Genomic DNA, 12,621 nt, shown 5'->3' with positions numbered 1-12,621 from the left:
AAACCGCAGGGAACCCACTGTATCCTTTGAGAGGTGGGTCTCTTGGAGGCCCACTATAGCCAGATGAAATTTTTTCAAACAGGAGTTGATCATAGTGCGTTTCAATGGGTCATGGACCCCACGGACATTCAAGTCACAATCGGAGTGGTAGCCATGGAAGGTGGGTAAAATCAGTGCATCTGGTATCCATGTGCCGCAGCGCCATATGCTGGGCCAACGAAAAGGGGACAGCAGGGTCATCACGGGGGCATAGTTCACTCAGAAAGTGGGCAAACAGGAGCAGGCAGGGCAACTCGTTTCGTTGGTGGGCAGGCAAAAATAGTAAGCTCGGTGCATACCGTACCAGTGTGAACATTAAGAATGGCCTGAACTGTCCTGAATGGATCTGTCGGGTGCGTGCAGCAGCCCCGCGTGGGGCGAGGGCAAGTCGCCTCTCGCAAGCCTCATTCCCAAAGTCTGTCAGGGAATATGTGCCAACTGGGCACCAAGTAACACGTCCCCTCAACTGGGACTCAATGTAACTACAGGAATCTCTGTGGGAGTAGCTCCCCTACAGCAGCTCGGGGTCCAGCGTGGTGAAACTTCTACTTTCAGAACCCCTGTCAAACGCTAGTTATGAAAAAATGTGCAAAGTCCCGCTCTGTAGATGTTAGACCAAACATGTCTGCAAGTAACATACCGACTCTGTAGCGTGGATTACCGGACATCAATCTCCCATATCTGCGTCTCTGCGTCTCCTCAGATCCTGTTCATTGCGGTCCAGCCACTCCGCTGCATCTGTGTCGAAGAAGGTGGCCTGGCCTCTGGCCGTGACACGTAGCTTGGCCGGGTACAGCATTGCATATGTGACTTGGCGTCTCTGTAGGCTCTTCTTCACCTCAGCAAATGTGGCCCTTTTTCGCTGCACTTCAGCCGAGAAGTCGGGATAGAATGATATTTTGGTTCCGTTATATTGCACTGTACCCCTTTCCCTAGCCAGTCGAAGTATAATCTGTATAATAATGGATCTTGGCGGGTTGCCCGGGGGAAGGGGTCTAGGAGGTGTGCGGTGCGCCCTTTCCACCGAGAACAACGCAGTGAAGGCCTCCTTACCGAATATTTCTTGGAGCCATGTTTCTGTAAAGGCAGTAGGGTCCCTGCCTTCCACCCTCTCCGGGAGACCCACAATTCAGACATTGTTCCTTCTTAAGCGGTTCTCAATGTCATCAGTTTTGGCGTTCGCCTGCGCTGATTGTTGTAGTGCAGCTCTGGCATCTCTGGTGAGGGGGGGCAGCAATTCCTCCATCTCACTAATCCTACCACCCACAGCCGTGGTCCTCTCTCTTATCTTCTGGAGGTCCTGTCTCATGAGGGATACTGTCTCTGTGAGACCCCCAAACTGCATCTTCAAGCCATCAACAGATACTGTGCATCTCTGCACAGCACGTAAGATTTCAATCAGTGTGGGCTGTTGTGTCTCTTCTTGCAGTTCATCAAATATGTCTGGGGTAAGAACAGGAGAGCTCTAGAAGGGCAGTGTATCATCTAATGCCATTTTGCCTATGAGACCTATGTGCAGGCGTTTGTTGTGAAGGGGGAAAGGAGCAACCAGGGCCCTGCAGCTTTTGAGTGTAATACAACACGTCTCTGGGCTGCTCCTTCCCCTGCTGTTTCTGGGCTTTAAGTGACTTGCCACCCGACTCCTGTGCTTTATCAGCTCCGCGCGCCATTCTCTGGGGCTGAGGGGAGCCGGCGCCATCTTGGGCCTCCATGGCTGCCGCTGCTGCGGCATCTTTCTCATCTTTGCGGGTCATCATGGGCTCCGGTAAGTGCCGAATTTTCCTCTGTGGCCGCCTATCAGATAGGGCTGCATCTCTGGAATGATTGGCGGCTCTGGTGTGGTGCGGGATCAGGATCACCGGGGGGATCAATAGCGGGAGCTCCATGAAGTGCGACTGCTCACATGCCCATCCAGGCCACGCCCGTAAACTTGGACTTTAAACCAGGCTTTACCAATAAGAATCTCAGACGCCTTAGTACGTCAGGGAAATTCCGAGTGGTAGACTTTTGGTCACACAGATGATTTCCCCCTCATGCTGACCTGTCTATATGCTCTGACCCGCCTCTGGACAGTTGGAAAACTATTCAGCTTATACACAATCTACAGAGTTTTGGGAAATCTGATTATTTCCCGCATACTTTTATGTCCCATGAAGCAATCTGTCAGAAAAGGGAACCATCTAGACATATGTTTTTACTCCTTTATGACTTACTGACCGCATCCTCTGACAAATCCTCTCCAGCGTTTATACACCACTGGGAATCTGACCTAGGCATGACTTTTAGGACCCAACAGATGGACAAAATCCTCCAACTTGTCCACAAATCTTCTATAGTGTATAGGTATCAGCACAACATCATAGTACAGCGATCTGTCATGTTTTTGTCATTCAGACTGCTGGGTTGAGTGTAAAAAAAACATGAAGTATGTACTGGGCTTTACTCTTATGCAACAAATAGGACTGTTAGAATAAAAAAGAAGTCCACTCTTATTACTGTTAATGCAGACTGACTGCATGATAGCTGATAACATTTCCACTGGATTTTTAAGCTAGTCATAGAGCACTTGCCTCCCCAACAACTATGAACGAGAAGACTCCTCGGCATTCAATACTTCTGGAAGCCTCCCACTGCATGACATGACTCTATTCTTCAGCCCCACAACACTGTTGACTTCTGTGGCGATGTTGGGGTTTGGAGGAAAGAACTACAGCACATGAGGAGAGACTCAGGTATCCAAAACTCTGAAAGTATTGAATGCTCACTGAAATATGACTGGAATTGTAGTACCAGAGTGGAGGTAAGAGAAGGGACATGGGCTGTCAGACAGGCGAGTATAATACCTGTTAATTTCCAGGGTCGGCAAGGGGACAGGGACATGTTAAACCATTTCTACAATAAACATAAGGCACTGACAATGTATACGTTCCTGTGCTAGTACAAGGGTGCCCACAGACATACTACTGTTCTTGAACTGGCCAGGTTAGCTGGATCGTTAATGATCATCTCATGTCTCACATAATATAATATATTTAAAGGATGGTTAGACATTAATATGTTTTCTTACCTTCCAATAGCTAAAGCAGCAATTAAGCCTATTGCCAAAATAGCTAGTAAAACAGAAAGTATGGAAGTTAGCACAATCATTCCTCCACTTCGGCCATCAGGTTCAACTGTATACGGAAAATCTGTCTCTGGAAAAAAAAAAGAAATCAGATATTTTTATGAAGAAATTATCCAAGTAAAGTAATTTGGGCCTATTCTTGAAACCTGGAAAAAAGTTTCTCATATCTGGAGTTGTTTTTCATAGAAAAACTGTTTATGGTTCAGGTTTCATTTTTTTAAATAAAATAAGGTATTTGACTGATGGACAACAACTCCAGCTTCTCTCCAGATCTGAATCAGGGCCACCATATAATTTATGAGAATTTAGCAGGAACAATGAGGTCTATATAGTCATATTAGTTTTCTTTTTTGCTTTCTGTTTTCATCTGCTGATCTGGCCAGTAACACATCCCCTGTATTGGATCCCCCCTCCACTCTGGATGAAGGAGCACATTTGGACAGCAGCACTGTCAGTCTGGAGGGAGGGGATTGTTAGTTGTACTAGAAGAAGGCAAGTGGAGTGAAGCCAAATGCCATCAATCTCACACTGCAATTATACAAGCAGTTACTGCAACAGTTTTTTCCCTTTTGAGAAATAAGTTTTCACATAAATAAAAGGTGATCATTGTAAGCACCTCTGTCAATTGTAAATGGTTTTTCTGAACACTCCTCTGGCTTAAAAATTGTTGCTTCTACATGAGTTTTATGTTCTGAATGTAGAAGCAGTTCAATACTATCCTATGTGTTCATGCACATTAGGACAATTAGAGGCATATTTTGAGCTCAACGTTTAGAGGCAGAAAAAAAAACCCTTCTGGTCTGCGTTTCTGATTGGAGCTTTCTGGCAGAAAAAAATGCTAAACTCTCCTAAACTCGTTTAGGCTGGGTTCACACTTATTACGGATGTGGCTCACAGCAGGGGTCCAGTGCGACCCTGTTCTCTGTTTCAGGGACAAATCAGGCCCGAATTTAGACCTGAAACAAAGCCAAAGACGCCCAGAGCCCCTGTGCAATCCGGTCCGCAGCCGCTCCGGAGATGTGTAAACCGGTTCCATTGAGAGCCGGTCCCAATCTCCTGTCATGTGAATTGGATGCGGGAAATCTGCATCCAATTCGCATGATTGTGAACCCAGCCTGTGTACAAAAACGCTCTATATGAGCATTTTTTTCTGCCAAGGAAACTGGCATTTTTGTTGAAGCCAAGTGCGCATTGGAGCCTAACTGCTACATCTGCAGGGGAACATGTTCTGTTGAAACACAACAGACTAGCCAGATCAATAGATGAAAATAAAAGAAAGCCTGAAATGAAAAGTAATGCAGCCATCATATATACGAATTGGTAAGCTGCAATATAACGAGAAATTGTATACTTACCTTTCCTGATACAAAAGCATGACAGAATACACAGATGGGATAGGCTCCGTCCCTCATCCAATCAGGACTGGTTATACTATATAAACGAGTCGCCTCCCCCCAGGCGGCATACTCGTAACTATACTTAAATGTGAAACCCGCAAGGGAGGGACCTATATGCTGTCATGCTTATGTATCAGGAAAGGAAAATTACTGTTAGGTAAGTATACAATTTTCCATTTTCCTGACACAAGTATGACAGCATACATGAATGTGATGTGGCACGCCAACAAAACCCATAAGGGAGGGCCATGCTGAAGCGTTTGAATCAACATATCATTAGATTCATTTAGAACTGAAGTCAACTCCCCTGTTTCCAATGTTGCTTGAATGACTTTGCAATAGGCAAAAAATGGTGTGTAGTATATGAACCTAGTTGGTATCCTGTAAAATTCTGGACCTCCGAATTTTGCCCATGAGCACGCCACCCATCTGATAAAGTGAGCTCTGCACTTGATTGATGAATTCATCTTCGTCCTATAAGCCCCTTAGGCTACTCTGACCCAAGGTAATGCCATTGTCCTAATGAACAGTGAAAAGTCTTCTGATATGGCCATGCCTGTAGAGGCCACTGTCTGACCTTCCCGGAAAAGGGCCACTTCCATGTATTTCTTCCAGATAGAGTCCATTACTCCAGCTTGTGGTGACGCAGACATTTCAGTTTGGACATGGAGGTGAATACCAAGAAAGTGAATAGACTTTGATGATTGGGATGCCTGGAAGCTGATGAAAGTTGACTAGGTTAATTATCCTTAGCCACCATCAATGGGACTTGTCACATATGTGGAGTAATCTTCCCTGGAATAGCAAGAAAATCTTCCATTACCTTAGAAGGCCAGATAATGATGTTCTCAATCTTCCAGTGCGTCCAACTGACTGCATGGATTACTGCAGACTACTTCTTGACCATTTGAGACCATGGGATACAGCTAGGACTTGCCTCCACATAAGAAGCTCTGTGAGGGCAACTCTACAGTATTCTCCTGAGTGTCTAAAATGTCATTATTATAATGAGATTAGTTGGCCTTCCCCAGTTGATGAAATGTCCAAATTTGATCTGAGCCTAAATCAGAATTTGCCAGGACCTGGAGGATGTTGAGCACCCGCAGCTGTTGTCCGGCTAGGGAACCTGCAGCCCTTGCTTTCGCAAGATGGCCACTACTGGAAGCAATGTTCTGGAAAAATGTCTTGAGTATGTGGAAAGGTCAAAGGTTGTTGAGTGAACCCTGAAGTGAAACTCTCAGAAGCCTGGGTGTACCAAAGTGTGTATGTACACATCAGCTAGATCTAGAGAAACTGCAGCTGCTTTATCTGATGGTTTAAGTGATTGCTCTCAATGACTCCATATGAAGTTTTTGTATCTGGACCCTTCGTTCCATATCTTGCCTAAAGATATGGATGGTTCCTTTTGGACAAGATTTGCTAAAATTTGCTTAAAGCCTTGATTGCTCTGAAGAACCATAGTGGGAATTAGAGGAGTTGGAAGAGTGGTTAGAAATTCCATTGACTTCCTTACTGCACAAAGTACATATAAACCAGCACACCAGGAATCTTCCGTTGTTGTCCCAAGGTTTTGTTGCAGATCACATCACAAAGACAAGTGCTGCACAGGCCCCACTGATCCTGAGCCTCCTGCCCAAATTTGCATTAATTTCTGCAATATAACACCTACTGGGCACATTTGAGTGAAAAGGAACTTTGCTGCCCCTCGGGAGGAGCAGACTTTGGCTTAGGCGATCAGTGGCGATTATGGATCTTCCAACCTCTTCTATAGCTCTTCTCAGGCCCTGTCACCAACTCTTTATTCTGGGCCTAGGTGACTAGCCTAAGTGATTAGTCCCTGATCTAGACATCACTGATTCCATCTTAAATCACATTCAGTTCGACTTAGAAGTATATGCAGTCAGAGGGTTAAGCCAAAGGACTTGACTAACCCTCACAGAATAGTGGATGAACAGCCTACTGCATCAATAGTGGTTGTACTTCCTCGCTGGTCACTTTAATTTCACTCATGGATCAAACACCACAGAGACGTTTTACTGACCAAGTTTGTCTTCCACTCGTCTGCTGAGAACCAAATAGCCTTGGCTACTGAAGTGAACTCCAACGCAGGCCACATAATACTCCCTAACGGTAGTACAAACCTTCTTCATTTCCAAAATTCATATTGCCACATATATCCATAATCCCACATGCCTCTGGGAAGCTTATCACATCATCCTCTGGCAGACTGGCATTTCTGGCTAGTCTCATGAAGATTACTTGGCTAACTGACTCTGCAGTAAAAGTTGGGCTTTACAGAGGTGATCTTGCGACCTCTGCTAGCATGAAGACACATATGGCCAATCTGATGAAAGCTCCTTGGCCTGCTGCTTTTAAGGCAGAGGTACCCTTTAAACAAACTCAGCTGTTTGATTAGCTTAGTACCTGAGTGTTAGCGACTAGAGGTCGACCCAGTCAGTTTGCACTTCAGTCAACACATCTGCCTTTACTGCTGCCTGATATGAAACTTGGCATAGCATCTTGGAGGGCACGTCAGCTAACCACACTCCCTATACCGCTCAGGATGGTCCTTATTGTGATTTCCTTTTAGTCTGCCCCTTCTGGTAGCACTTTGAATGTATAGCATATAGCAGAATGTATAGCCCCTGCACTTTTTTTTTCTTGTTTTTTTAAGAAAAGCATACCTACCTGACCCTCACCTTATTGATCGTGGCTGGGCTCTGGGTAAGCTCCTGGCTCAAGATATGAGCTGCAGGTTTGTGGTCATAATAAATACCTGGAAGTACTGGCTAGGACAATAATATGATATCAGTGGCCATCCACATTTCCATTTGCAGACATTAAAGCCGCAAATGGACCTATCTGCTAGTGTGAGCAAGGGTTAAACCCTTAGACAGAAGCAATTACAGATAGTAGTGTAATAAACCAATTAAGTAAGGCACTGTAGCTTAAGCGGAACACTGAATTTATTCTGGCATTTAGACATAACAGGTTAATGCATAGCAATCATTAAACACAATGCACCCAAAAGCAGACCTTAAACGCATAGCAACAACACAATCCATAGCAGTATCATCCATACTGAAGCATCGCTCTGTCATAAGCAGCACAATGAAAGGTAAATATAGGCAGGGCTTTTTTTCTCTGAGAATAGGTGAAGGAACTCCCCCCGTCTGAGTCACCCCTTGTCTCTGCCCCCTACCCACCTCTGACCACCACCCCTTGATTCCACCCACCTACCAGTACTGCCCCTTTTAGAGAATACAGAGCCCAGTATCATTTTGTGGTGCTAAATCATTTGTATGGAACATGGTAATGATAAAAAGAAAAGCAGGAAAATAGATCCCCTGCAGCCAGCAACAATAGAATCCCAGCAATAGATCCCCACACAACAATAGACTCCCCCAACAACAATGGACTCCACCCCAACAACAATATATTCCCTGCAGCAACAGTGAACCACCCACAACAAAACATCACACCCAGTAACAAAATATTCACCCAAGCAACATTAGACCCCCCCCAGCAGCAACAACAGATCTCCCAGCAGCCAGCAACAATAGATTCCCCATCAGCAACAATAGACCCTCACACAAAATCAGATCCCCACCAGTGAGAATAGATCCCCCAGCAGACAACATCAATAGACCCTCCAGCACACCCCACACACCATGCTATTACATACATTCAGTGCTGGCGGTGCCGGAACTGCGTTCCCCCTGCGTTCCCGCTGAAAAAAAGCCCCTAATATAGGGATTATGAAGAGCTTATCCGAGCACCTGAAGGGAGCGGTGGCCGACAGGTATTTCCTTAAGGTTCTTGAAAAATTCAGCTCATGTAGTCTGCCCAAATCTTCTTCCAAGACGTTTGGTAAAGCCCAGAGGCAAGTTTGAAAAAATGTAATGGCTACTTTTGGCATAAAATGGTCTACTGGACAAAGTTCCACTTGATCTGGGAAAAAGGTATTATGCCTATCTGATGCTCCCAGGGCCTGAAGTGATGGTCGTCAGAAAAACAGCTTTTTGTGTAATGTCCCACAACAAACACTGCTCAGTCGGAACAAAAGGATGGCCAGATAGAAAGTCCAGCAGCACAGACAGATCCCATTGGGGAAAGACTATCTTCCTAGGTGGTATGATTTTAATGACCGCCTTTAGGAACTGCACTATTAACGGGTCTTCAGCCCATTTGATTTTTGTCACTGCTGAGATGGCCGACACTTGCACTTTGAGTGAGCTCAGGCTAAGACCCATGTCCAATCCTGATGAAGAAAATCTAGGATAGCTGAAAGTGGAGGTGCAGAAGGATCCAGTTCCCGTCCCACCAGGGAATTTGAAAACTTGTACCAAACCTTGGCATATACTTGATTTGTGGAAGGTCTTAATAGAGTAGAGACTACCCTAGAAGAACATCCTAGGCTCTCCAGCTTCCTCCTTTCAACAGCCATGCTCGCAGCTCCAGTCTATACATGCATGGATGCAGGAAGTCTCCCTGAATCAGAAGGCGTAGAAACACCAGGAGGGGTACTGGCTATTGTACGTTGAGATGGATGGAAACCAGGGTCTCCGCGGCCAAAATGGAAGAATCGCCATGACCATCAGGTTCTTCTTCAGCAAACTCAAGAAGAATCTCATTATTAGAGAAACCGGGGGAAAGGCGTAGGCTAGGGCACAGTTCCAACGCGCAACTAGAGCATCTGTCCCCTCCGTCTTAGGATGCGGGAACAAGGATAGAAATCTCAGGAGCTTGCAGTTGCTGGGAGAAGCAAAAAGATACATTTTGGGTTTGCCCCACATGTGAACCAGTTGGGTAAAGACTCTGGGGGGTGTAGAGCTCACTCATTGTGGTCCGGAAATGTGCGAGAGAGACGGTCTGCCTGTAGATTCAGCTTCCCAGGGAGATAGACCACCCTTAGAGTCTGAACGTGATTCTCTGCCCAGGACATTATGGGCTTTACCTACTTCAGCAAGACGCTGCTGTGGGTTCCTCCCTGGCATTGTATATAAGCAACTGCCGCCCTGTTGTCCATCTGTGCCCCCCAGCCGACCTCGCTGGCATCTGTTGTAACAATGGTCTAGTCTAATGGACCTAGGGGGCGCGAGTTCTTCAGGGTCTCCTTCTTCAGCCACCACTGTAGGCTCCTCCTCATGCTGAAAGATACTGTTATCAGTTGGGTTAGGAACTGTTTCCTCCACTGTGCAAGGAACCCTTGCTGGAACTGGCGCATGTGCCAATGTGTCCAAGGGAGCATGGGCATGCACGAGGACATGGTGCCCAACAGGCTGAGACACTGGGATGCTGACAGCTGGGTGGATGTTGCCACTTTCAGGACCCTGTTCCTGACTGTTCCTTTGCTGGCGGGACTGAGACGGAGGCATTGGTCATATTGAAGAGTGCCCCCAGCAGTGGCAGAATTATAGGAGTCGCTGAGGTTGCCATGGCGACCGGGCCCCTTGCTGCAGGGGGCCCTCACCTGTATACAGTACTTCAATAGGAGGAGCGGAGACAAGCTTCCCAATCCTAAGCCGAGCTGTAATCATCACTGTGCGGGGAGCTGGTCACATTGATTACAAAGTGAAAGCACAGTGCTGTGCTCTTTGTCTCCCCCTACAGTGCAGTACCCGGCAGGAAGAGCTAAGGTAAAGGACTGACGTTTTTTTATCTACTGTGTGTTTATATGTATGTGCATTGTTTGTATGTGTGTGTGTGTGTGTGTGTGCATGTATGTGTGTTTATATGTGTGTATGTATGTATATGTGCATGTATGTATATGTGTGTGTGTGCATGTATGTATATGTGTGTGTATGTATGTATATGTGTGTGTGTGTGCATGCACGTGTGCTCGTGTGCATGTATGTATATGTGCATGTATGTGTGTATGTATGTCTATGTGTTTATATCAGTGGCGGTGCGTCCATTAGGGCACACGTGCGCCGCCCCTCTCTCCAGCCACCCCTCTATCACAAAAAGATAGATTCATGCATAGCGTGAATCTATCTATGGCCGCCACTGCCCCCCCTATTCAGGCGCCTGGCCCCTTTTCGGACGACGGGCGCCTGAATTACACCGGCGGGGGTGTATTTAAAGCACTAATAGGCTTCAAAATACGTGAACTGCGAGTGCCATGCTTGGCGCTCACAGTCCACCCAGGTGTGTTAGAAAAGCGAATGAATATTCGCTTTCTTAACACTGAACCGCCTCTCCACCAATCAGGTGCTCGGGTCTGTTACCCGTCACCTGATTGGCTTAAACGACAGGCGCCGCTATTGGATGCCTATCAGGAGGAGAGGATGGGAGGAGACGCATGGAGGACCCCGCTCGTCGCCTTCACCCGCTGCCCCACCGAGACAGGATAAGTGCCGGGTAGACTGCAAGCGGGCAGGGGGGTCACAGTGGCAGCATTTGATGGCACAGTGGCTGCGTTTGATGGGCACAGTGGCTGCGTTTGATAGGCACAATGGTGGCAATTGTTGGGCACAGTGGCTGCGTTTGATGGGCAAAGTGGCTGCGTTTGATGGGCACAGTGACTGCGTTTGATGGCACAGTGACTGCGTTTGAGGGCACAGTGGTGGCAATTGATGGGCACAGTGGCTGTGTTTGATAGGCACAGTGGTGGCAATTGATGGGCACAGTGGCTGCGTTTGATAGGCACAGTGACTACGTTTGAGGGCACAGTGGTGGCAATTGATGGGCACAGTGGCTGCGTTTGATAGGCACAGTGACTGCATTTGAAGGCACGGTGGTGGCAATTGATGGGCACAGTGGCTGCGTTTGATGGGCACAGTGGCTGCGTTTGAGGGCACAGTGGCTGCGTTTGATGAGCACAATGAGGCTGCAATTGATGTGTTTTTTTTTTCAGAATTTTCCAGTTTGCTTGCGTCCCCCCAAAAATTTTGAGCACCAGCTGCCACTGGTTTATGTGTGTGTGCATATGTGCATTTATATATATATATATATATATATATATATATATATATATGTGTGTGTGTATGTATGTGTGTTTACATGTATATATGCACATTTTATGTATGCGTTTTTAATCCTGACCCCCTATATGTGTCCCATTAGAACCGATTTTTTATTTTTTTTTTTTGGCTTGTTCATAGTAACAGCAAAAAAAAAAATACTGTTCCTCTGAAAAGTGATCCATGCTCAGATCGCTTTTCAGAGGCATTTGACAGCTGGCAAAGAGGCAATATGTTGCCTCCTGACCGCCTGTTTTAACCCCTTAAATGCACCATCACTATGCTGCAACTGCATGCAATGCACACAGTTGCAGGGTGGTTGCAATGCAGCCCCATTCACCTAGGGGTGTAATTCAGGGGTGCCCTGACTGGAAAAAGATTGAGAAACACCGACATAGAGAAACTGATCTCTCCATTTTCCTCCTGCAGCCGCTGAATGCCTGTGGGAGGGAGAGGAGGAGAAGCGGGGGGGGGGGGGATGGAGAAATCGATTATTTCTTTATATGCAGCCACCCACTTGCGACCGGGGGCGAAAAGAGCCCTGTCCGGGGGTCAGGGGGGCCCTGCATTGTTTTTTGCATCGGGGCCCTGAAGGTTCTAGTTACGCCTCTGGCCCCCAGTTATACCAATTGCTGGGTTGGGGCAAGCTTGCTCTTCTTGATGTTGATCATCCAACCAAACTTCTGTAAGATGTCAATAAGGATCTCCCTGTGTGTCAGGAGTTCTCTTCAGTCCCTGGCCAATAGAAGGATCGTCTAAATAATGATAGACCCGAAGACCCTGAACTCTGAGCGGGGCTAATACTGCAACGAGAACCTTTGTAAATGTTCTGGGGGACGTGCATATGCCGAAGTGCAGGCTGGTAAATTGCAGGTGTGTGCGACCAATGGCAAACCTGAGATACCTCTGAAAAGAGGGCAGGATTGTGACATGCAGATAGGCGTCCTGTAGATCGAAGGAAAGCACCCAGTCGCCTGGTTGTACTGCCTGAATGATTGTGTGGATGGATTGCATCTTGAATATTTCCAGAAGGATAAATCTGTTTAGCCTTTTTAGATCTATGACTGGACGCCAGCCTCCATCCTTTTTCCGGACC

The 12,621-nt window shown here is 46.7% G+C and overlaps 1 protein-coding gene across 1 annotated transcript in view; it reads right to left on the bottom strand.

Annotated features, from left to right (window-relative positions):
- LOC141128105 (uroplakin-3b-like) overlaps positions 1-12,621 on the bottom strand; it is a 51,383-nt gene that overhangs the window by 7,426 nt on the left and 31,336 nt on the right. The window contains exon 5 of the mRNA XM_073615188.1: positions 3,107-3,233. Coding sequence (XP_073471289.1) covers positions 3,107-3,233 — 127 coding nt within the window. The remainder of the gene's footprint in view (positions 1-3,106; positions 3,234-12,621) is intronic.

This window comes from Aquarana catesbeiana, linkage group LG02 (assembly GCF_042186555.1).
Source record: "Aquarana catesbeiana isolate 2022-GZ linkage group LG02, ASM4218655v1, whole genome shotgun sequence".
Classification (NCBI taxonomy): Eukaryota; Metazoa; Chordata; class Amphibia; order Anura; family Ranidae; genus Aquarana; species Aquarana catesbeiana.
This window is presented reverse-complemented; position numbering and strand designations above follow the sequence as displayed.